Source organism: Bufo gargarizans, chromosome 4 (genome assembly GCF_014858855.1).
Source record: "Bufo gargarizans isolate SCDJY-AF-19 chromosome 4, ASM1485885v1, whole genome shotgun sequence".
NCBI lineage: Eukaryota > Metazoa > Chordata > Amphibia > Anura > Bufonidae > Bufo > Bufo gargarizans.
This window is the reverse complement of record NC_058083.1, coordinates 70,627,716-70,653,684: the sequence shown is the minus strand read 5'-3', so window position 1 is coordinate 70,653,684 and position 25,969 is coordinate 70,627,716. Positions and strand designations below refer to the sequence as shown.

At 42.1% G+C, this 25,969-nt stretch overlaps 1 protein-coding gene across 1 annotated transcript in view; it reads right to left on the bottom strand.

Annotated features, from left to right (window-relative positions):
* MBOAT2 (membrane bound O-acyltransferase domain containing 2) overlaps positions 1-25,969 on the bottom strand; it is a 235,240-nt gene that overhangs the window by 147,412 nt on the left and 61,859 nt on the right. The window contains exons 2-3 of the mRNA XM_044290289.1: positions 23,612-23,757; positions 22,613-22,690 (exon numbers count right to left, since the gene is read on the bottom strand). Coding sequence (XP_044146224.1) covers positions 22,613-22,690; positions 23,612-23,757 — 224 coding nt within the window. The remainder of the gene's footprint in view (positions 1-22,612; positions 22,691-23,611; positions 23,758-25,969) is intronic.

Below are 25,969 nucleotides of genomic sequence, written 5' to 3'. Positions count from 1 at the left end.
TGAAATGGCACCATATTGTGTCAACGTCAAACGGATCCGTCCCCATTGACTTGCATTGTAATTCAGGACGGATCCGTTTGGCTCCGCACGGCCAGGCGGACACCAAAACGACTTTTTTTTCATGTCCGTGGATCCTCCAAAAATCAAGGAAGACCCACGGACGAAAAAACGGTCACGGATCACGGACCCACGGACCCCGTTTTTGCGGACCGTGAAAAAAAACTGTCGTGTGCATGAGGCCTTATAAAAATAAAAAAAAGTTACACTACAGTTTTATGAGTTTTGTTTTCACAGCATTTTCTAGGCAGTAAAACTGACTTGTTACTTTGATTCTCTGGGTCAGTATGATTACATCTATACCACATATGCTTAGATTCAATGCAGAAATATATATATTTTTTTTACTTTTTTTTCGCATAGCATGTTGGCATTAAAAACCTTTGTTATGGAGCTGTGTTAGGGCTCATTTTTTTCCGGACAATATAGTTTTTATTGATACCATGTTGAAGTGTGTACAACTGTTTGCTCACTTTTTATTCAATTTTTCTAAATTTATATATTTTTTTACACTTTTTAATAATTTCCCTAGGGAACTTGAACAAGAATTTATTAGATTGCTTCTGACACAGACTCCAATTCATTAGCATTGGAGTCTATCAGAGGTTCAGGCAGGGTCTTCTTGGGAACATAGCTGCTGCACCCTCGGATCATTCAGAAGGACCGAGCACCATCTGGGTACCCCGATCCCCATTAGGTTTTTAAACTCCCAGATGTTGTAGTCACATTTGACCATGGCATCTGAGGAGTTAAAAGTGTGTGACTGACATTATTGTCAATTGCATACATTAGCCCTCGGTGTCTGTTGTTTAAAACAGCAAGCACTTAGCGGCTATAGCACCTGCTGCGCATGCGAGTGGGTGCCATCTTTAACCCCTTTATGACTGCAATCCGTATATATACGCGATAGCTGCACATACCCCGTGCAGCTACCACGTATAAAAACGTTCTGGCAGCTCTTTAATCCAAGCGCTGCAAAGTTTCTGCCCCTGCCCTGCTGCTGTCACTGACAGCATACAGTTCAGTAATGCCGGCAAGGGACCAATCAGAGTGGCCCCTTGCCGGCAATCGATCTGATTGGTTAGTCTGTGCAGACTAACCAATCGGATCGCGGCAGTGAAAAAATGCCGGTTTCAGGCTCTGATCTGCGCTCTGCAGATCAGAGCCTGAAATCACATGGTGTCCTCGTGCCCCCCCCAATCTAATAAAAATAAAAGTAAAAATAAATAAATATGTAAAATTAAAAAAATAAATTGCCTTTTCCTATAAAAAACGAAAAAACCAAAAAAACTACACGTCGCTATAAATATATCACATGATAGACCCCGTCCGATAAACACCATAAAAAAATAAAAATAAAAACTGTGTAAAAAAAGCCATTTTTGTCACCTTACATCACAAAAAGTGCAACAGCAAGCGATCAAAAAGGCGTATGACCCTCAAAATAGTACCAATCAAACCATCACCTCATCCCGCAAAAAATGATACCCTATTTAAGACAATCGCTCAAAAAATAAAAAAGCTATTGGTCTGGAGACACTAAAACATATTTATTTTGGTTTCAGAAATGCAATTATTGTGTAAAACTTAAATAAATAAGAAAAAGTATACATATTAGGTATTGCCACGTCCGTAACGATCTGCTCTATAAAACTGTCACATTACCTAACCCCTCAGATAAATGCTGTAAAAATAAATAAATAAAAACGGTTCCAAAACAGCCAATTTTTTGGTCACCTTGCCCCATAAAGTGTAATAATGAATGATCAAAAAATCCTATGTACCCAAAAATGGTACCAATAAAAACCTCAACTCTTTCTGCAAAAAAGAGCCCCTGCACAAGACGATCGGCAGAAAAATAAAAAACATATGGCGTTCAGAAAATGGACACACAAAAACAAAGCAATTTTGAAAAATAAATTATTATGTAAAACTGAAACAAACAAACAAAGAAAGTAGACATATTTGATATCATTGCGTTCGTAACAACCTGCTCTATAAAAATAGCACATGATCTACCCTGTCAGATGAATCTTGTAAAAAAAACTGTGCCAAAACAGCCATTTTTCAGTTACCTTGCCTCACAAAAAACTTAATATAGAGCAATTAAAAATCATATGTACCCCAAAATAGTACCAATAAAACTGGCACCTTATCCCCTAGTTTCCAAAAATAGGGTCACTTTTTGGGAGTTTCTACTGTAAAGGTGCATCAGGGGGCCTTTAAATGGGAGATGACATCTAAAACCAGTTTAGCAAAATCTGCCTTCCAAAAACCATACAGCGTTCCTTTCCTTCTGCGCCCTGCCGTGCGCCCTTACATCAGTTTATGACCACATGTGGGGTGTTTCTGTAAACCGCAGAATCTGGGTAATAAATGTTGAGTTTTGTTTGGCTGTTAACCCTCAATGTGTTAAAGACTAAAATGGAATAAAATGGAAAATCTGCCAAAAAAGTGAAATTTAGAAATTTAATCTCCATTTTCTTTTTATTCTTGTGGAACACCTAAAGGGTTAACAAAATTTGTAAAATCAGTTTTTAGTAACTTGAGGGGTGTAGTTTCTACAATGGGGTCATTTATAGGGGGTTTCCACTATGCAAGCCCCACAAAGTGACTTCAGACCTGAACTGGTCCTTAAAAAGTGGGTTTGGGAAATTTTCTTTAACATTTTAAGAATTGCTTCTAAACTTCTAACGTCCTAAAAAAATAAAATGACATTTCCAAAATGATGCCAACATAAAGTAGACATATGGGAAATGTTAAGTAATAAATATTTTATTAGGTACGACTTTCTGTTTTAGAAGCAGAGAAATAGAAATTTTGAAAATTGTGAATTTTTCAATTTTTTTTATAAATTTGGGATTTTTTCATAAATAAAGGTGAAATATATTGACTCAAATTTATGACTATCATGAAGTACAATGTGTCACAAGAAAACAATCTCAGAATGGCGTAGATAAGTAAAAGTGTTCCAAAGCTATTACCACATAAAGTGACGCATGTCAGATTTGTAAATTTTGACCTGGACACTGGGGCATCAATGACCCTTGGTCATGAAAGGGTTAAATATCCAACTCACAATGTACTGTATATTTAAAGAGTTTTTCTGAGATATTATAACTGAAGACCTATCCTGTGGACAGGTCACCATATCTGATCCATGGGGGTCTGACATCCAGGACCACTGCCGATCAGCTGTTTGAGAAGGCTCCGGGGCTCCTGTGAGCGCTGTGCCCTTCTCTGTGCTTTCCCTAGACCATGTGACATCACGTTCATTGATGAAGTGGCCTGGGCGCAGCTCAGCCCCATAGAAGTGAATGGGGCTGAGCATGATACCAGGCACAGCCGCTATACAATGTACGGCGCGGAGCTTGGGGAGCTGTGAGGAGGCCGTGGCGCTAATGCGATCACTTCAATAAACTTATCCCTTTGAATATGCCAGGACACATTTCCTTCACTTTGGATATTGTTTAGGCTGGGTGGTTCATCTAGGACATGAAGGTCCACGTGTGACTGCTGTCCAAACTACTGACTGCAAATAACAGACACAGTTATCAACTAAATGAGTTGCCTAATGAGAAACAATTGGATATAGTGCAGTGCACAATACTGTTCAGTTTAGCATACTGTAATGTGTGCTAAAATGCATACGTTCATGTGCGCGAGACTGAAAAATTAACAAGTTATATCTCCAGCTCTAGGGTGGGCCCCCAAAATAAATTCCACTGGTGGGTCCTAGTCCGAAACTGATAGGAATGAGAGCATAGTAAGAGAGAGAAAAGAAATAATAACATCTCAACACATCAACAGCAACAAGAAGCCACCAAAACTGCAACATTGGTAACGGGGCCCCCAACTATGACATGCCATTGTTGATGGAAGGATTGAGCCCCCTCAAGCACCAGAACTTAGGTGCAACCACAACGTCTCACCGCCCACCTGTTTTAGGAAGTTTGACTTTCCTTTATTTTATGGCTTGGTGTTGTCCATGTAAGGTCGCCATATTTTTCTGGCAGAAAATTCTGCGACTGAAAATCAGTTCCATTTACCTTAATGGGGCTTGCAGAAATCCATGTGCTTGCTGCCCCAATTCAAATGAATGGAACTGATCTTCTGCCACAAAATCTGCCCTAAATGAGATAAAATTGCATGTTTTGCCATACTTTCAGTATGCAACTACGAGTAATTTATAAAGCTAAAATTACCCATAATCTGTCATGTATCCTGAGAGTAGATGGCAGAACACGTGCTGGTGCACCACACGTCATAACGCCGTCTTTGCTTATTCAGCTCTAATCTGCATTCGGTTCGCGACTCTGAAATAAGACTTTGTATTCTGCTTGCATCCAGAACGGCTGATTGTGATTTATCTATGTTTCTACTGCTGCTGATTAGACAAAAATAAAAAGTCTAGTTCATTTTACTGTTTAATTCAGGAAGATGCAGCTGAACGATGGATCAGAGGAGATAAAAAGTATCAGTTCTGACTTTTCTAATATCATTAGCAAGGCTCTAGAAAGTGCGCAGCAGAACGTCTGCAAATCCATAGAACAGTGATATTTGCACGTCACAGTAAGGCCCGTGCACACGACCGTATATTTTTTCTGATCCAATACGCATTTTTTGCAGATCAGATGCAACCAATTCATTTCAATGAGGTCACAAAAAATGCGCACTTCCTGTGTGCTGTCCGCATCCATAAGTCCGTTCTGTCAGCCCACAAAAACCATGTCCTATACTAGTCCGTTTTGCGGGCAAGGACAGGAGAGTTCTACAAAAGTGGGGAAAAAATGCCGGCATGCACACAGCTGGTATCGTCTTTTGCTGTTTTTGCTTAGACTTCATGCACATGGTCGTGTCCAAACTTTGGTCATTGATACCTTCCGTGTGCACTCTGCATTTTTCTCACACCCATCAATAGAGATCGGTATTCTTGTCTGCAATACGGACAAGATTAGAACATGTTCTATAATTTGCAGAATGACCACATGGACCTGCATAATACAGATGTGTGCCTGGTCCCATAGAAATTAATGGGTCCAGTGTGCTATCCACAAAAAAAAAATACAGAGAGCACACAGATAAAAAATACGGTCATGTACATGAGGCCTTAGGGCTCCTTCATGCACCCTGTTTTTTCAGCATTTTAAAACGGTTGTAGAAAAAAAACTAAAAAAACAATGCATTTCATGTTTTCAATTCATTTTTCTATCGAGAACCCTATGGGAAAAACATTAAAAAATTGCGGGCCGCAATGCACGAACACTGACCGTGGGGCAGCTGCAGCGATCCGCCCGTTCCACAAAAAGATAGGACATGTTCTATGTTTTTGCGAAACTGAAGTATGGGACGAAACCCCACGGAAACACTCCGTAGTGCTTCCGTGGGTTTCCGTTCTGTGCTTCCGTTCCGCCTCTCCGGATTTGCAGACCCATTGAAGTGAATGGGTCCGCATCCGTGATGTGGAATGCCCACGGAACGGCGCCCGTGTATTGCGGATCTGCAAATGTGGTCCGCAATACGGCAATGGGACACCTACGGTCGTGTGCAGGAGGTCTAATGCAGCAGTGCTGTGCATGTGTTTGGTTTAAAAAAAAATATACATTTTTAAATACTCTGTTAGGGTTAAAGGGTTTTCCAAGACTAAACTTTTTTTTTAACAGACCCTTAAAGAGTGACTGGGCCCGCGGTGGGGTTCTTGGGACCAGCGGAGGCGGCTGTGGAGCAATGCAGCCAGAATCCAGTGGCTGGAACAGGGTAAGTATGAACACCACCGTGGGTCTAGCCACTCTAAAGAGGTCTGTTAAATAGTATAAATTTCACAGAGCTGGATTTGTTGTTTAACTACCGTATTTATGACTGCATAATTTGTGCATCCTGATAGGGCCAGGTTCTGCTTTGTCTTCCATTGTTCTGATCCGTCAGAAGAAAAAAGAAACAAACAAAAAAAAAAGGATCCTTCATTTTGAGCATCTGTTATGCTCATTTTGCATCCGTTTTAGCCATTTCCATCTGAGATGCGTTATTTTAGACAGAAGAAGGTGTCCTTCGTCAAGGGCTTTTTCTTCCATCTAAACTAACGGATCCCAGACGGAAATGGCTAAAACAGATGCAAAGTGAGCACAATGGATGCTGAAAATACAGGGGGTTTTTTGGGTTTGTTTTCAGTTCTTCTGACGGACCAGAAGAACGGAAAATGAAATGGTGATGTGAACCTACTCTCAGGGGCGTAGCTAAAGGCTCATGGGCCCTGGTGCAAGAGTTCAGCTTGGGCCCCCCTTCCCTCAAACCTTCGTGCTGCATGAGGCAAAAATGTAAACTGCACCCCCCCCCCATACCAAATTCTTAACCTAACCCCTTCTGTCCAGCCAGAGGTGTAACTTGCATACACTTTCTATAATACCAGTGTCTTCTTATGTCGCACAAGGGTCTTTGGGCCCCTCAGGCTCCTGGGCCCGTTGGCGACTGCTACTTCTGCACCCCCTATAGCTACGCCCCTGCCTACTCTAACTACCCAGTTTAAGATAGGTTTACCTGCAGTCCTATGAAAAACCCATGTAACATATGATGATATCACTTGCATATAAAATCACTTTGCCTGACAACCTTAGATACAGATGTACTCAAAATCACCACGCTACTGAATATAATTATTTCCGCTAGTGAGTCAGAATATGATCTGCAGACATAACATCTCTACCGTACAAGCATGAAGTTGGGAGTTTTCGGGCAGCTCCAGGTTTTGCACAGTCGAGCGGCGGCCTGTTTAGTATGCGTCACACCGGGGTCTAACCGATTTGTTTTATGTTTATCTTCACAGTCTGAAAATCCTGCTGTAACCAACTCCCCGGTGGTGTCTGGAGCGTCAGGGAGTGCATTTAATTCAATTTCCATAGAAGACAGCTTTGATAAACGTGTAATCTACCAGAAACAACACTTTATTGTGGCTTTTGATAGAGGAGTATACCAAGCCCCTAGGGTTTGGGGATTTTATAATCTAGTCTATCATACAACATGGCCGGAAGCTGCCTTCTCTCAATACATGACAAAGGATGTTCATCTACAAGACCCAGGACACTATTTGTATAGCGCTGACATACTGACAGCATTGTACTAAGAACGCTCACATGCCACTCGGGTTCACTATCTACGTTCTTCAAAGGTTTGCCCAGTTTGGACATCCTCTATGCATCGGAAACAGGTTCAGCTTCAGATGCTTAATCTGAAGTCGCTTTGTTCAAAACTTCGGATTAATACTGTACGGAGATCCGTCTCCATACGGTATTAGAATGTATGGGCTCCGATGAGCTCAAGTTAGTTATTAACTTTGGTAGTTGATTTTTTTAAGTGGAAAACCACTTTAACCCCTTAAGAACCCTGACATTTTTCACCTTAAGGACCAGGCTATTTTTAGCAAATCTGACGTGTCACTTTATGTGGTAAAATCTTTAAAACGCTTTTACTTATCCAGGCCATCCTGAGACTGTTTTCTCATCACATATTGTACTTCATGACAGTGGTAAATTTAGTCAAAAAATTAAATTTTTATTTATAAAACCAAAATACCAAAATTTCTAAATTTCAATTTCCCTACTTTTATAATAGTAATAACTCCAAAAATAGTTATTACTTTACATTATCCATATGTCTACTTAATGTTTGGATCATTTCGGGAATGCCTTTTTATTTTTAGGTGACGTTAGAAGGCTTAGAAGTTTAGAAGCAAATCTTGACATTTTTCAGAAAATTTCAAAAACCCACTTTTTAAGGATCAGTTTAGATCTGAAGTCACTTTGTGAGGCTTATAGAATAAAAACCACCCAAAAATTATAACATTTTAGAAACTACACCCCTCAAGGTATTCAAAACTGATTTTACAAACTCTGTTAACCCTTTAGGTGTTCCACAAGAATTCATGGAAAATGGAGATGGAATTTCAGTTTTTTGGCAGATTTTCCATTTAAATCCACTTTTTCCAGTAACAAAGCAAGGGTTAACAGCCAAACAAAACTCAATATTTATGGCCCTGATTCTGTAGTTTACAGAAATACCCCATATGTGGTCGTAAACTACTGTACAGGCACACGGCAGGGCGCAGAAGGAAAGTAACGCCGGTTTTTAGAAGGCAGATTTCACTGGGATAATTTTAAGCTGCCGTGTCACATTTGAAGCCCCCCCTGATGCACCCCTAGAGTAGAAACTCACAGAAAAAGACCCCATTTTGGAAACTACGGGATAAGGTGGCAGTTTTCTTGGTACTATTTTAGGGTATATATGATTTTTGGTTGTTCTATATTACACTTTTTGTGAGGCAAAGTATCAAAAAATAGCTGTTTTGGCACCGTTTTTATTTTTTGTTATTTACAATGTTCATCTGACAGGTTAGATCATGTGGTATTTTTATAGAGCAGGTTGTTACGGACACGACAAGTTTTTTACGATGTTCATCTGAGGGGTTAGGTCATGTGACATTTTTATAGAGCAGGTCGTTATGGACATGGCAATACCGAATATATACTTCTTTTTATTTATTTAAGTTTTACACAATAACAGCATTTTTGTTTCAAATCTGTTTTTATTAACATATTAGGACTGAACAGTGTTACAATCTTATGAGCAAATAAACAGCTTCAAATGTCTGTGACATAACAGATGGAACAAAGAAATGTTACAATATGAGAAAGAACACTGATAGTATCACTGCATTTCATAAATGGGGGTAGTTCCCAAGTAACCAGAGACACAGAATCCCCAGATGAGAAATTATAACAGTGTATTCAGAGGATTTTATGATATGGGGAACTGATAGGATCAGACCACTCCATCCGATTGGAAGGAAGGGGATAGTGGGCATCCCTGGCGTGTCCCATTCCGTATAGAGAAGGGCTTCGACAGAGTGCCATTTACCTGTATTCTGGCAGTGGGAGAGGAATAAAAAGAAAAGATCGCCTGGATAAATGGGTTGGGGAAATCCAAAGCCTCCAAAGTGCGCCTCATAAAGTCCCAGCTGACCCTGTCAAAAGCCTTCTCCGCGTCTGTTCCCAACAGCACTAGTGGGATTTTTTTTATTTATTTATTTTTAATCAATTCTCTTTTATTGAAAAAAATACAAGGTGGGAATAATAACAGTTAACACAATGGGACAAATAACAGGTTGTAAATTTGAACAACAATTAGCATTGCACTGCAAAGAATAAACATGTGAGACGGAAGCACATGCTCAGTTCCATCTTTTAACTTCCATTAACTGTAGCAAAAAGAACATGCCCCCTAAGAAAGGACATGCCTCTAAGCTGAGAACTTGAAATAAAGCTAGCAGAACAATTGGAGCAATGAATGAGGAGATCTCTGGATCCATGCAATTTTTACTGGCACATTATGGGTGGCACTATGGGGAAGGCGAGGACAAAAGCACTATAGGGGCCTCTACTGGGGCACTATATTTTATACTGGCACACATTATGGGGGGAGCACTATGTGGGCATTTACTGGGGGCACTATATAGGTGCATTTTATACTGGCACACATTATGGGGAACACTATGGGGGTGGGGAGGAGCACTATGGGGGCATTTATGGGGGCACTATATACGGGTATTTTATACTGATACACATTATTGGGGCACTATGGGGACATTAACTCAACTGGGAGCACTAAGAGGCAGTATTTTTGTACAGGCGCACAGAACAGGGGCATTTTTGTACTAGCTCATATTATTAGGAGGCATTTTTGTACTGGAGTTCATTATAAGGTGGCCTTTGTTTACTGTCACATTATAAGGAGGATTATTACTACTGGGGGGCATTATGGTGGGCTTTATTACTAATGGGGGACTATAGGGAACATGATTACTAGTAAGGGAGCTTGGGAGCATTATTAATTCTGGGGCACAGTGGGGACATTATTCCTATTGGGGGCACTATTATTACTAAGTGCACTCTGGCAGAGAATTATTACTATTGGCGGGACTTTGGGGAATACTGTGAATGTGGGGGGGGGGGGGGGCACCCTGGCACAGTATCAGCTAAGCACAATAATTTTTGGAGGTGGCAGGATGGGTTGTTGAGAAGGTATGAGGATGATGGAAAAGTAGGAAACCAAGATGTCTGTTTGTCAAACTCGGCAGAGACGAGAGATGGCTGAAAAATCATCATGGGGGTCTGTCTGAATGGAGAAGATGAGGAAAGAGACCCCACCCCCAAGCCAAATTTCTGAGTGCTCCCCAGAAAAGTATGATTTTTGTTTTTTACATTATTCATAGGATAACCCTTTTATGTGAAATGGACATGGTCTGGTGCAAAGATGTGGAATCATGAAAAGGGTTAAAGCTGTGAAATCCTGTGCACATGATTTCTTTCCATTCGATTTACACCTTTCTCAATAATAATTTACATTTTAGAAAATATTTTTTTTTCTGATGTTCTTTGAAGCTTAAGAAATAGAAGAGAAGAAGCTGCTGATGTCGGTTGAGTTCAGTGCATTTGATGATTTTCTGGTTTCCATAAGACACTGAACACAAAGTACATTTGTAAACTGTTTTTAAAAATGCGTCTCCAGTCTCCGCATTAGCAGATTTGATGGTAAAGCTCACTTCTATTGTATTTTACATTGATGGGGTATGACAACCAGAAGTATGGGATGTCAAAGCAATTAAAGGGATTCCCTGGGAATATAGAACGATGGCTGAAATATCTGAGCAACAAACATGTGCTAATATCCAGATATAAATTCAATTTAAAGGTATATGCCTCATCATGAGACATAGACCAGGGCCGTTTCTAGGGGCGGGCGGGACGGGTGGCCGCCCGGGGCGCTGTCAGAAGCAGGGGGCGCCCGTTGAGGTAAAAAAAAAAAAAAAATTGGTTATGTAGGTAAAGGTTCGGGCGGCCGGCCGGCGGCGCCCCTTATGCTGAGCCTCCTGAGCGGCCGGCTCAGTGCTGCGCAGCCTGCCTGCACTGCAGACTGCTGAGTTGTTAATGTAGCGTGGCCGAGCTCTGTTCGGTCCGGCCCGGGGTACAGGAGCATTTGTTTCCTGTACCCGGCCGGACTGAAAGGAAGTGCACACTAAGTGAGCACTTCCTGTCAGCCGGGTACAGGAAACAAAAGCTCCTGTACCGCGGAGCGAACAGAGCTCGGCCACGCTACATTAGAGGTGACATTGACAAGGGGGAGGAAATGTGAGTGACGGGGGGGGAGTAGAATGAGAGTGACAAGGTGGGGGGGGGAGTAGAATGAGAGTGACAAGGTGGTGGGGGGAGTAAATTGAGAGTGACAAGGGGGTGGGGGGTGTAGATAGAATGAGAGTGACAAGGGGGGTGGGGGGAGTAGAATGAGAGTGACAAGGGGGGTGGGGGGAGTAGAATGAGAGTGACAAGGGGGGTAGGGGGAGTAGAATGAGAGTGACAAGGGGGGTGGGGGGAGTAGAATGAGAGTGACAAGGGGGGTGGGGGGAGTAGAAAGAGAGTGACAAGGGGGGTGGGGGGAGTAGAAAGAGAGTGACAAGGGGGGGGAGAAGAGAGTGACAAGGGAGGGGGGAGAAGAGAGTGACAAGGGAGGGGGGAGAAGAGAGTGACAAGGGAGGGGGGAGAAGAGAGTGACAAGGGAGGGGGGAGAAGAGAGTGACAAGGGAGGGGGGAGAAGAGAGTGACAAGGGAGGGGGGAGAAGAGAGTGACAAGGGAGGGGGGAGAAGAGAGTGACAAGGGAGGGGGAGAAGAGAGTGACAAGGGAGGGGGGAGAAGAGAGTGACAAGGGAGGGGGGAGAAGAGAGTGACAAGGGAGGGGGAGAAGAGAGTGACAAGGGAGGGGGAGAAGAGAGTGACAAGGGAGGGGGGGAGAAGAGAGTGACAAGGGAGGGGGGAGAAGAGAGTGACAAGGGAGGGGGGAGAAGAGAGTGACAAGGGAGGGGGGAGAAGAGAGTGACAAGGGAGGGGGGAAGAAGAGAGTGACAAGGGAGTCCGCAGAGCCAGACCAAGAGCCAGACTGCAGCCAGAGACCAGATCATCTAATTGTCCTGGTGGTAAGTAGACAATGCAATATGTGTATTATTTAATTGTTTAGTTATTAATACTACATTTTGCGGACCGCACATTGCCGGCACTAAGAGAATATGCCCATTCTTGTCCGTTATTGGGGCGTCAATTTTTATCTTGCCTAGGGCGGCAAAAATCCTTGCACCGGCCCTGGTCAGAAGGGCGCCCTGGCTCCCTCCCTCTGACATCTCTTCTGACCTGCGCCCGAGTGCCGAGTCCTCTCACTCTTCAGACAGTGCGGGCGGCACTTACTGACGTCACGCGCCTGATCCTCCCACTAGGTGGCGCAGGCGCGTGACATACAGTGACTGAGTGAGCGCCGCACTGCCTGCCTGTTACCGCCCGCCCTGAGCCCCTGAGCAGTGCTGATGCCTGCTGTGAGGCGAGTGATGGTCTGGGGGGGCATTAATTACAATGGGGGGATGGGGGTTATTACAATGGGGGGGGGCATTAATTACAATGGGAGACATGAAAATGGGGGCCACTGTCACTGTGGGGGACATTAAGTTTAATAAGGATCACTATGGACATCATTTAGAATGGAGGCTGCTGTTGGTGTCATTACTCATTATAACTATAATGTCTGATAGGCCTAGTCCTGAGCTGAGTTATATTACCCTGCCCATGCCCTGTATAATAATGTACCCATCCCTGATACCCCTTAGTTATATTACCCCGCTGGAGTAATATAACTAAGGGGTATCAGGGTACATTATTATACAGGGCAGGGTAATATAACTCAGGACTAGGCCTATCAGACATTATACAGTTATAATGACATCCACAGCAGCCTCCATTCTAAATAATGTCCATAGTGATCCTTATTAAAAATAATGTCCCCCCACAGGCAGGCAGTGCGGGCGGCGGCGCTCACTCACTGTACCTCACGCACTGCGTGACGTACAGTGAGTGAGGTGAGCACCGCCGCCCGCACTGCCTGCCTGTTACCGCCCGCCCGGAGCAGTGCTGAGAAAGAAGCCTGCTATGAGTGAGAGCCTGAGTCTATGGGACAGTGGGTCACTGGGTGCGTCACTGTGACCGTCCGTGCAATGTGGTTCCACATTTTTTACAATGGGGAGACACTTATTTCATCGAGCAGTTGTGGGGGGGGGGGGAGTTTTTTTGACACTCGCCCTGAGAGAAATTTTACCTAGAAACTGCACTGACATAGACAATGCCTATCCGAATGGAAGCCAGCAAAACAATCGACTGACTAACCAGGGGCGACCATCTGTAATAACCAGGAGAAGATACATCTGGCCAGACATTTCCCTACAGCAGCTGCTGCATATTTAAACCCTTCGCCCAGGCAATTTTTGGGAAATCTTACATGTGTCACTTTATTTGTTAATAACTTTGGAACGCTTTTACTTGTCCAAGCTATTCTGAGATTGTTTTCTCTTGACACATTTCATGACAGTGTTAAATTTCAGTCAATATATAGTACCTTTATTTATTTAAAAAAATCAAAAATTTGGAAAAATTTCAATTTATCTGCTTTTAAAACAGATAGTGATATATCATAAAATAGTTATTACTTAACATTTCTCATATGCCTACTTTATGTTTGCATCATTTTAAAAATGTCATTTTTTTTTTTTTTTAGGATGTTAGAAGGCTTAGAATTTTAGAAGCAATTCTTAAACTTTTTAAGAAAATTTCCAAAACCCACATGTTAAGGTCCAGTTCAGTTAAGAAGTCACTTTGTGGGGCCTTACATAATAAAAACCAGTGATAAATGGCCCCATTTTAGAAACTACACCACTCAAAACTGATTTTATGCACAAGAATTAAAGGAAAATGGAGAAGAAATTTCAAAATGTCACTTTTTTTAGGCATTTTATTTTGTTTTGTAGCACAGCAAGGGTGAACAGTTAAAGGCCTCTTTCACACAGTCAGTGTTCGGTCAGTGATTTCAATCAGTGATTTTGAGCCAAAACCAGGTGCGGCTCTAAACACAGAACAGGTGCAGATCTTTCCTTTATACCTTATCTCTGTGGAGGCTCCAATCCAGGTTTTGGCTCACAATCACTGATGGAAATCACTGACCGAACACTGACGTGTGAATGAGGCTTTAAAGAAATCTCAAAATCTATTACCCTGATGCTGCAGTTTACAGAACCTCCCCATATATGGTCATAAACTGCTGTACAGGCACACGGCAAGTCGCTGAACGAAAGGAGCGCCATATGCTTTTTCGAAGGCAGATTTTGCTGGACTGGTTTTTAGACATCATGTCATATTTTAAGCCCCCAGATGCACCCTACAGTAAAAACCCCCCAAAATGACACCATTTTGGAAACTACAGGATAAGGTGACATTATTATTGGTACTATTTTGGGTTACATATGATTTTCGATTGTTCTATATTACACTTTTTGTGAGGCAAGGTAACCAGAAAATTGCTGTTCTGGCACAGTTTTTATTTTTTGGTTTTATATTCATCTGACAGGTTAGATCATGTGCAAGTTGTTATGGACGCGACAATATCAAATATGTTTCCTTTTATTTATTTTTTTCAGTTTTACATAATAAAGCATTTTTGTTTTTGTGTCTCCATTTTCTGAAAGCTTTATTTTTATTTATTTTTCTGCCGATCGTCTTCTGTAAGGGCTCGTTTTTTGCAGGAAGAGTTTTTATTGGTACCATTTTTGGGTACATATGATTTTTTGATCATTCCATATTACACTTTATGGGGCATGGTGATCAAAAAATTATTTAGACACAGTTTTCATTTTTTTTTATTGCATTCACCTAAGGCTACTTTCACACCAGCGTTTTTGTTGGATCAGTCATGGATCAGAAAAAAACGCTTCTGTTCTGATAATACAACCGGCTGCATCCGTTATGAACAGATACGGTTGTATTATCTTTAAAACAGCCAAGACGGATCCATCATGAACTCTATTGAAAATCAGTGGGGGACAGATCAGTTTACTGTGTCAGAGAAAACACAATGTAAGTCAATGGAGACGGATCCGTCTTGCTCCACACCACATCGGAGACAGAAAAACGCTGCTTGCAGCATTATTCTGTCCGCAATGGGGACGCAACCAAATGGAACGGAATGCACTCCGTTACGTTCAGTTCAGTTTTGTCCCCATTGACAATGAATGGGAACAAAACAGAAGAGTTTTTCCCCCCCGCTATTGAGATCCTATGACGGATCTCAATAGCGGAATGGGAAAGCGCAAGTGTGATAGTAGCCTTAGGGGAAAGGTCATGTTATATTTTTATAGATCAGGTCTTTACAGACGCAGCGATACCTAATATGACTACCAGTGTTGAACGAACTTCTGTTTTCAAGTTCAGCGTACAAGCTTCCAGTTATCTAAGAATTCCGTTATGGATTCCGTTACCACGGACCATAACTTATGGTCTGTGGTAGCAGAATCCATAATGGAATTCTTAAACAGAAGTTCGCTCATCCCTAATGACTACTTTTTTTAATTTTTTTTATTAATTTTTTCACTTTTACACTTTCATATACCGAAAGACATATATATTTTTTTTGGGGTGTGATTGTCTTATGTAGGGGCTAATTTTTTGTGGGATGAGGTTACGGTTTGATTGCTACTATTTTGGGGTACATATGACTTTTTGATCGCTTGGTATTGCATTTTTTGTGATATAAACTGGTAAAAAATGGCTTTTTGGCCGTTTTTTATTTATTTTTTATGGAGTTCACCTGAGGGGGTGAGTCATGTGATATTTGTATAGAGCAGGTCGTTAGCACGTCTAATTTTAAATGGTTTAAAGATGCAGAAATGAATACCGAATTTATTCACCGAAGTCTTGCACAACTTCGGGTAAAACAAAACTACATGTAGGCAATACATTTTAATGCTGTACGGAGACTGGTTTCTAACAGCATTAAAACCAATGTGTTTAAACAAATTGATTCGGATCTCTGATCCGAAGCTCAATGCGCTCAAGCCTAGTGCTCACATTTACACTGCCTGGCCCTCTTAAAGCGCAGAGGATGCAGCAGTTGCAGAGTGAGCTGAACCTCTATTCTTTAATACTACATTGCCACTGCACTGATCCCCAGGGAGCAAAGGCCTGAGGGAGTACATCGTGACACAACACTTCATCAGGGCCACCACCACTCCCATCCTCCGGGGCTCACTGCACTAGCATCACATTTTTTTCTACGAGAGATTAACAGTATATATTTAAATACTCTAATTATTTTAAAGCAGGTGGATGGTTTTCTGGATATAATTTTTGAAGTCACTCCATGTATTCTACTTCCTGTCCTGGCTTATTCACTTCCTGTTTGGCCTTTTGGATACCGATTTAGGCAATATTTACTATACAAATAATTTTTCAGAGTTCAGAACTAAACAGACCTTTCCTTATGCTGTAAATCACTGCATTTCAGTCATAAAACGCATAGCTTTCACTTACGTGTAGATATTATTACTAGTGTTGAGCGAGAATGCTCGTCCAAACTGCTGTTCGGCTAGAGCATCGCTATGCTCGGCACATTGCAGTGCTCGGCCAAATACTGCGGGTGCTCAAGTATAATTTAATACAATGAAAGTCAATGGGAGATCCAAGCATCAAACCAGGCACCCCCTGCTCTGAAGAAGAGAGGGTGTCTGGTTCACAAAAAAATGTTATAAATTGATGGAAACCCCATCAAAATGGTTTGGAAACAGCATTAAGAGGATGCCTGGATGTGTCTTGGACTCCTATTATCTATGACATACAATAGACAACCACACAAAGGCTATATGCCAAAAGCCAGGTATGTGGAAGCCAACAATCTATCCATGAGACATGAAACAGTCAGCATACCTTACAATGGCAGCCTTGTGCACTATAAGACATTCCAAACCAGCTCTCATCTGACTGAGAGCCAGTAAGCCTCAAAGTTGCTTCACATCTGTTGGATGGCTTGGGTGGACCTGTGCACCTATATCAATATCATTAGGGTAACAAAAAGTTTTCTGATTGTCCTAACATAATATTCAATAACCTTTCTATACAGTTTTGTAATGTAAAAACTAGTTTGCATAAACATGGGCATATGGGAAGGACATGCAAATGAGCAGAATCTGCCTTGTTTTTCAGCTGAAAAACCATTTGCAGGGAAAACAGCACCATCTATTGGATTCATAGTCTTGTCATCTCATAGTCTTGTCATCAGACAATGAAACCAATAGATGGCGCTGTTCATCTTGTTGGGGCACTAGTAAGTGGGGAACCCTGCTCAACAGAGTCCACACATCGGGTAGCACTCATCCTTTTGCATGTAAAATTCACGATTAGAATATTTGCGATCTACACTACTCATGAACAGCACCATCTATTGGATTCATAGTCTTGTCATAAGACTATAAAAACCAATAGATGGCGCTGTTCATGAGTCATTACAAGCAGGGCAATAGTTCTCAGATACACCCTAGCAAGCATATATATATATATATATATATATACACACTCACCTAAAGAATAATTAGGAACACCATACTAATACGGTGTTGGACCCGCTTTTGCCTTCAGAACTGCCTTTATTCTACGTGGCATTGATTCAACAAGGTGCTGATAGCATTCTTTAGAAATGTTGGCCCATATTGATAGGGTAGCATCTTGCAGTTGATGGAGATTTGAGGGATGCACATCCAGGGCACGAAGCTCCCGTTCCACCACATCCCAAAGATGCTCTATTGGGTTGAGATCTGGTGACTTTAGTGGCCATTTTAGTACAGTGAACTCATTGTCATGTTCAAGAAACCAATTTGAAATGATTCGAGCTTTGTGACATAGTGCATTATCCTGCTGGAAGTAGCCATCAGAGGATCGGTACATGGTGGTCATGAAGGGATGGACATGGTCAGAAACAATGCTCAGGTAGCCCGTGGCATTTAAACGATGGCCAATTGGCACTAAGGGGCCTAAAGTCTGCCCAGAAAACATCCCCCACACCATTACACCACCACCACAAGCCTGCACAGTGGTAACAAGGCATGATGGATACATGTTCTCATTCTGTTTACGCCAAATTTGGACTCTACCATTTGAATGTCTCAACAGAAATCGAGACTCATCAGACCAGGCAACATTTTTCCAGTCTTCAACAGTCCAATTTTGGTGAGCTTGTGCAAATTGTAGCCTCTTTTTCCTATTTGTAGTGGAGATGAGTGGTACCCGGTGGGGTCTTCTGCTGTTGTAGCCCATCCGCCTCAAGGTTGTGCATGTTGTGGCTTCACAAATGCTTTGCTGCAGACCTCGGTTGTAACGAGTGGTTATTTCAGTCAACGTTGCTCTTCTATCAGCTTGAATCAGTCGGCCCATTCTCCTCTGACCTCTAGCATCAACAAGGCATTTTCGCCCACAGGACTGCCGCATACTGGATGTTTTTCCCTTTTCACACCATTCTTTGTAAACCCTAGAAATGGTTGTGCGTGAAAATCCCAGTAACTGAGCAGATTGTGAAATACTCAGACCGGCCCGTCTGGCACCAACAACCATGCCACGCTCAAAATTGCTTAAATCACCTTTCTTTCCCATTCTGACATTCAGTTTGGAGTTCAGGAGATTGTCTTGACAAGGACCACAACCCTACATGCATTGAAGCAACTGCCATGTGATTGGTTGACTAGATAATCGCATTAATGAGAAATAGAACAGGTGTTCCTAATAATTCTTCAGGTGAGTGTATATATATATATTATATATTTGCATGTCTTTCTCATATGCCCATGTTTATGCAAATTAGTTTTTACATGACAAAACTGTATAGAAAGGTTATTGAATATTATGTTAGGACAATCAAAAAACTTTTTTGTCACCCTAATGATATTGATCTAGGTGAGCAGGTCCACCCAAGATGTGAAGCAACTTTGAGGCTTACTGGCTCTCAGTCAGTTCAAAACTGGTTTGGAATGTCTTATAGTGCACAAGGCTGCCATTGTAAGGTATGCTGACTGTTTCATGTCTCATGGATAGATTGTTGGCTTCCACATACCTGTCTTTTGGCATATAGCCTTTGTGTGGTTGTCTATTGTATGTCATAGATAATAGGAGTCCAAGACGCATCCAGCCATCCTCTTAATGCTGTTTCCAAACCATTTTGATGGGGTTTCCATCAATTACTAAGCTTTTTTTGTAAACCAGACACCCTCTTCTCTCCCGAGCAGGGGGTGCCTGGGGTTGACTTCTATTGTGCCTGGATGCTCGGTAGAGCACACGAGCATACTAATGTGTATAGCCAGAGCACCCGAGCACACAAGGCTTTGGTGCTCGATCAACACTAATTATTACCTGGGTGACTACTACTCAGCATCTGCAACTGGGTCTTTGAGATGATTTCTGAGTAAAGTCAACGATTGAATACCAGGGCATTAGAGATATCCCCTTCTCATTACTCCCCCTTCTCACTCGCTCACTACTTCCCTGCAATTCTTCTTTCAGGTAATGATAATTATTACTCAATAAATATAGATGAACTGTGGCAATTGCCAATTTCCAATTTTAATGGAACAGTTCACCGTAAGTAATACCATTTACACATGAACCGAGAAGAAGATCAATTGTGACAAGAATACATTACCAGGAGAAGCTGAAAATAAACGTTACATCTATCAGAATAAAAAATACACACACCCAGATGTACAGTAAGTAGTATGTGTGTCTCCACAATTCCATATTTTCCGGTATATGTTACTTACTAATGACATGCCAAGGATGGTGTGAGGGTTGGTCCACCCCGAGTGCCAGCTCTCTGGAGGGTGCAAGAAGCGATGAGCGCTTCCATCAATACAGATGGAAGCGCTCATTGCTGGGGCACCGGGGAGCTGCAGTCGTATCACTCACTGACTGCTCAGCTCCCTGTGCTCCTTCTCTGGTGCACTGAATGGTGAAGCAGGGAGCCTTGTGCTCCCTGCTTCACCATTCAGTCCTGCAGCCATGGATTGCGCTGCTGGCCTTTGTGGGAGGAGCTTGCAGCCCAGGAATCTGCCTGTGCTTCTCCCACACAGTGCTGCAGCGCAACCTTTGTCTGCAGGGGAGGCTTTACTACTGTGAAGGGGGAACAGAGGTCATTACTACTATGAAGGGGGCAAAATCGGCATTATTACTGTGAAGGGGCACAGAGGGCATTACTACTATGAAGGGGCACAATCGGCATTATTACTGTGAAGGAGGCACAAAGGGAATTACTCCTGTGAAGGGGCATAACTGTTATTGAGCACAGAGTGGGCATTATGACTGTGAAGGGGCACAGAGGGCATTACTACTGTGAAGGAGGCACAGAGGGCATTATTACTGTGAAGGGTCATAACTGCTATGGGGTCACAGTGAAGGCACATCTACTCTGAAGCGGGCACAGAGAGGGCATAACTACTCTGGAGAGGCACAGAGAGGGCATAACTACTATGAAGAGGGAAAAAGAAGACATTACTACTGTGAAGGGGGCACAATGAAGGGATAAGTATTTTGAGGGGAGGTACAATATGGGCATAACTAATGTGAAGGTTGTACAATGAGGGCATAAATTCTGTGAAGGGGCACAGTGTCGGCATAACTACCGTGAGGGTGCACAATGTAGATATTATTAGGGGGCACAAATCTGGACATAACAACTGTGAAGGTTGTGCAATGAGGACATTACTACTGTGAGGGGGCACAATTTTTTTAAATATTGGGGGGACACATAGGACTTTGGATTTTTGTAATTTTTTATTTTTATAGTATTTTTTTCATAAAATGTTTGCAAAGAGAAAAAATTGTGTTTTTAATTTTTTTTTAACAGCAGAAATTACATTTCTCCTTTGGTTGTATTTATATAGGGAAGTATACGGGTTATGGTCGCCGGGGGAAGAGCTAGAAGCTGCAGTGTGAGCTGAGCATGGCATTTTTATTTTTTATTTTACACTTTGTGCCCCCCATAAGGCCATACATTCAATTTTTTTATTGCCGATTTCTCCAGTCACTGGTGCTGACATATTAGTCCTAGTTGCAGGGGAATACAGCTACCAGAGAGGTGAACAGCTAATCTGGGTCTGCTAAGACTCAACAGCTTGAGTATTTACCCTGTCCCCAGCGACTTAATGGAAAGGGAACCGAAAAAGCCATTGCTGAGACAATTTTCCAAGCAGCATGTGGCAGACTCCCTAATTATATGAAAGAAGGTTCTCTGGTCAGATTAGACTAAAATTTACCATCATGGCCATGAAGAGATACGCTGAGTGTGACACAAATCCAACACTTCCTATCACCTCAAGCACACCATTCCTACAGTGAAGCATGGTGGTGAAAGCATCATGCTGTGGGTATAATTTTCATTGGCCAGAACTGGGAATCTCATCAGGATTGAATAAAAGATGGAAGGCAGTAAACATTGACCAGCCTTTGGTATGTCCAAGACATCGTAGAACCAGTTCTACTGCCCTTTTTGACAGAAGAGTTGTGGTGGTCTAACAAGATAAAGCCTGTCCACATGCTGTCCGCACCACACAACGTGCTCTTCAGGTTATCCAGCAGCTCCCCTGGCCAGTTCCATCACCAGATCTCTCCCCTGTTGTCTGGGACTAGATGGGGTGAAGGGTCTGCCATGCACAACAGCGAAAAACCATCTTGGCTGAACTACAGGTCCAAGTTGAAAAAGCTTGGAATGACATATCACAGGAGGATATCCAGCATCTGTATGACTGTTATCGTGCTAGAGTGGCAGCTTGTATCGCAGCAAGGGGAGGTGCCCCCCAGTATTATTGTGACCCTGTCTCAACATATACCCAGCTGCAGAACCCAAAATAAAGTGAGCACCACGTTGGTTGTGTGATCATTGAGCGAGCACCACTAGCAGTTTACACTTGGTCAATCACAGCTAAATAGGTTTTTTTAATTTTATTTAGTGTATATTTCATAAATTTGTATTAAAAACAGGAATTTTTTTAATGATCAAGGAAACTTCATGATCTTTAGTAACAATGTTTTGCAGGGATCGTACATGGTAGGGAAAAATTTAGTTTTCTGTTGTAAGGTCCTCAACCAACAGGTTAAAAGTTTACTGGGTTGCAGGTTGTAACAAGGCGAAATAAAGAACCATACAGATCTCTAATGGGCCTTGTCATACTGCTTAATGAAGTGGAGGAAATGGGGCATGCAGGTTGGCAGATTTGCCAGTCATGGGTAGTTGCAGCTGTCAACGAGCAGTGAATAATCCTCTTGGATGAAGCTCCGCACTTGAACTGTTGACAATGCACACAGTGTTATACACAGATCACATTACTATCCTGATATCCAGCTCATGTATAAATCAGGATAACATGTTTATTTTACTTATGTCGTCCACTGGTTTGTTCAGATGCGCGCATAGAGACAACCAGTACCTGTAAAGGCCATCTTTCCAGTGTACACTGCTTCATATATGGGTCCCCAATTTAAAACCACAGTACAAAACATGGCCTGTCATTGATTGCTACGGAAAACCCTCTGTTCACCTAATTTTCCCATAGAAGTACAATGAGGTATAGTATGATCCAGTCCTCAAGAAGTAAATATCTGAATATCTTACTTGTGCATATGTTCCACACCTATAACGATCATGATGAAATAGGAGATACCGCTTTGCACAATAAAATGTAAGGCATACCTAAGGAAATTAAAGATATTCGGTTACTGTCCATAAACAACCCATTCACACCATATAAACAACTCTCCATATAATATACATCACACTAAGGCCTCGTGAACATGACCAGCCATGTACGGGAGAGTTTATGCCAGCAAATGGAGTCTCCTGCAGCTCTGTCCTATGTGGGAGATGTTCCACTATAAAAGCCAAAGGATAATCCCTCTGTAATACTGGATGCAATGGAGTAAGACCCCCCCCCCCCCCTCTCCCCATGAACATCTATGGTTCGTACTAGGACTCCATACTTCACAAAAACATAATACAGGCAGCATACATCTTGCAGAGCATGTTCAGATTAGTAGTTCCACAGTTGGTAGCTACCAACTATAAGATGACATGGATGTCATTCATACTAACAGTGTAGGTGGATCTATTCAAGATGATGCTAGAATACCATCTGAATACTTATTTGGGGACTAAAGACCTCCACACACCGTTTTCGGCCAGATGTCGGTGAGAGAAGGATCAGGCATGTTGAATTTCAATGCCCAAACCTTTGATCAGTAAGTTATTGCATATCCAGGCACTATGCCATTAGTATGGTGGAGAAACCCACCATCAGCAAACCCAATTTACCATTAATAACACCTATATTACTCTGCCCAGGGTCAGACTGGAGTTCCTTGGGTCCACAAGAGGAAATTATTCTCGGGATCCAACCCCCATATTATCAATATAGTCTAATAGGTTTAGATTTAAAGAAATAGACACTAGTTACAAGTTATTAGCTCCAAAGGCAGCACCAAATAAATTTTTCTCCTAGACCTTTGGGGTCCACTATGGTATCAGACCCTGGGCCCACCAGAGGATAGTCTGATGGAGCAGTTTGTGTAACCATATACTCAAACACATATGAAAAGGCAAATGAAATCCACTTACCATCCAAAGCAAAAAAGTGCAAGGTACAGGCCCAGAAGGGTTGCAACTACATGTCTGATTAAAGAGCTTGTTTTGCTTGAATTAAGGTAGGTACGAAACCAGATAGCAGCAAGCAAGGCAAATACTTGGCACGCTACAAAGTTCACCTGTGGACAGAAAAAGAAAATCATGATGAATCTGTTGAAAGGATCATAATCATAATAATTCAAAAATCATAAAGGCTTGAGTCCACTTGTTAACATATATTAAAATTAAACAAATATAAAGAAATACATTTTATCAGGTTCTGTTTTTAAAAACAGTTCAAATGTCAGTGATCTAGGGGGCATAGACTAATACAGTTCTCAGGAGGATACAGTCACCTCCACCAGAAATGAGGGAGTAACAGGTCATAATCCTACATTATGTACCCTAACAATATACCATACATGTCAGGCCTTTGAAAAATAAAGAGATGACTCTGCTGACCCTGTCCCAGTCTATACAATAAAGTCAGATATATATAACTTGTTCTTTACTGAAAAACATAGTTGCAACTGTATACTTAGGGTACTTTCACACTAGCGGCAGTGGACTCCGGCAGGCTGTTCTGGCGGGTGAACAGCCTGTCGGATCCATCCTGCCGCTAGTTCACGTGTGCCCCCGGACTGCCGTTGACTATAATGGGGCGGAGTTCCAGCAGCAGCACAGCAGTGCACAGCCGAGAGGCAGCCGGACTAAAAGTACTGCATGCAGTACTTTTAGTCCGGCTCTGCCACTTGGTGTGCGCTGCTGTGCTGCCGCCGGAACTCCGCCCCCATTATAGTCAATAGGGACAGAGCGGCAGTCCGGGGGCACGCGTGAAATAGCGGCAGGAAGGATCCGACAGGCTGTTCACCCGCCGGAACAGCCTGCCGGAGTCCACTCTTGCCTTAGAAAGTACAGAGTGTTTTTTGTTTTGTTTGTTTTTTGTTTTCTTCAGACAAACCCAATTGTACAATGGGCAAACATATAACCCATTCCTTTGGCGCCATGTGCAATTGATTCCCTTTATAAAGAAAACACGGGGATCAATGTATAACTTTTTGTGGTGCTCAAAGATGTGGTCACCTATGCTTTCTTTTTTTTTTTTTTTAAATACTCGAAAAAGGATTTCCTGACATAAATCTACCAATGTAACTGTAAATGACTCACTTTTATTATATGGTTGCACAATATTTGATGCAAGCCAAAAACTAAATGTTTTCTGAACTTTCTCCATTTTTTCCTCCTTCTTAGGATGAGGGTAGGTGAGCAGTTTAAGGGGCAAGTATTTAATAAAAAAAAAAAAAAAAGGTGTACATTAAATTATTTTGTATTTTTCTTTTCTTTTTTTAAATCAAGGTGATTTAATAAATGAAGGGGAAAAGATGCCATAAAACACCTGCATCATGCTACAATCTATACAAAAAAAATACAGGGAAAAACAGGCCATGCTGCAGGCTTGCAGGTATACTCTCGACGAGGCGGTCATGGCACATTTCAGACCGTTTGAGTACTCCAGGGGTTTGTATACAGTATGTCGATAGGTTAACTCTGTGTACCGTGGCCCTGACCACAAATTATATATATATATATATATCTTGAATATTGCCTCCAATTTTGGCATATTCTGTCAGATGCTCGTCGTACCCACCATAGAGGTATTGCTACAAGGTGAAAACAATTCCTTAAAGGTATTTTGATATTTATCTTCAGGATAGGATAGGTCATCAATATCCGATTGGTGGGGGTCTGACTCCTGGCACCCCCACCGACAAGCTGTTTGATGTTCATTGGTCACATCGACTAGATGCTGCTCAGTGTCACCTATTCAAGTGAATGGGCTAAGCTGCAATACCAAGCACAGCTGCTATGTATTGGTAAACTGCAAGATGGCCACTGTGATGAGTGGAGCACTGTGGCCTCTTGAAACAGCTGATCTGTGGGGGTCCCGGGTGTCAGACCCCCACCGGTCTGATATTGATAACCTATCCTGAGGATGCCTCTTTAATACAGTGGAGCGCCTCCTTAATACAGTGCTATAAGTAGGCATCATATGACAGCAAATGGAGTTCCTATGGACTTGTAACATCTAAAGTATCTGTTCCCCAAAGAGCAGCTATTGTTTTTGTAGACAATCACATGGCAGGATATACAGAAGTGAGCTGTTATGACATTTCAGGAAACAATGTGACTGTACTGTAGCCAGCACCCATGACATCTCCTCATGAGTCTGGAATATCCGAACACAAATCATGCATAGCCTTCAAATACAATTACAAGGCAGCAAATACAGCGTACATGTGACTTCCTAACAATAAACTACAAGAGTTTCACAATCACAAAAACAAAAAAACA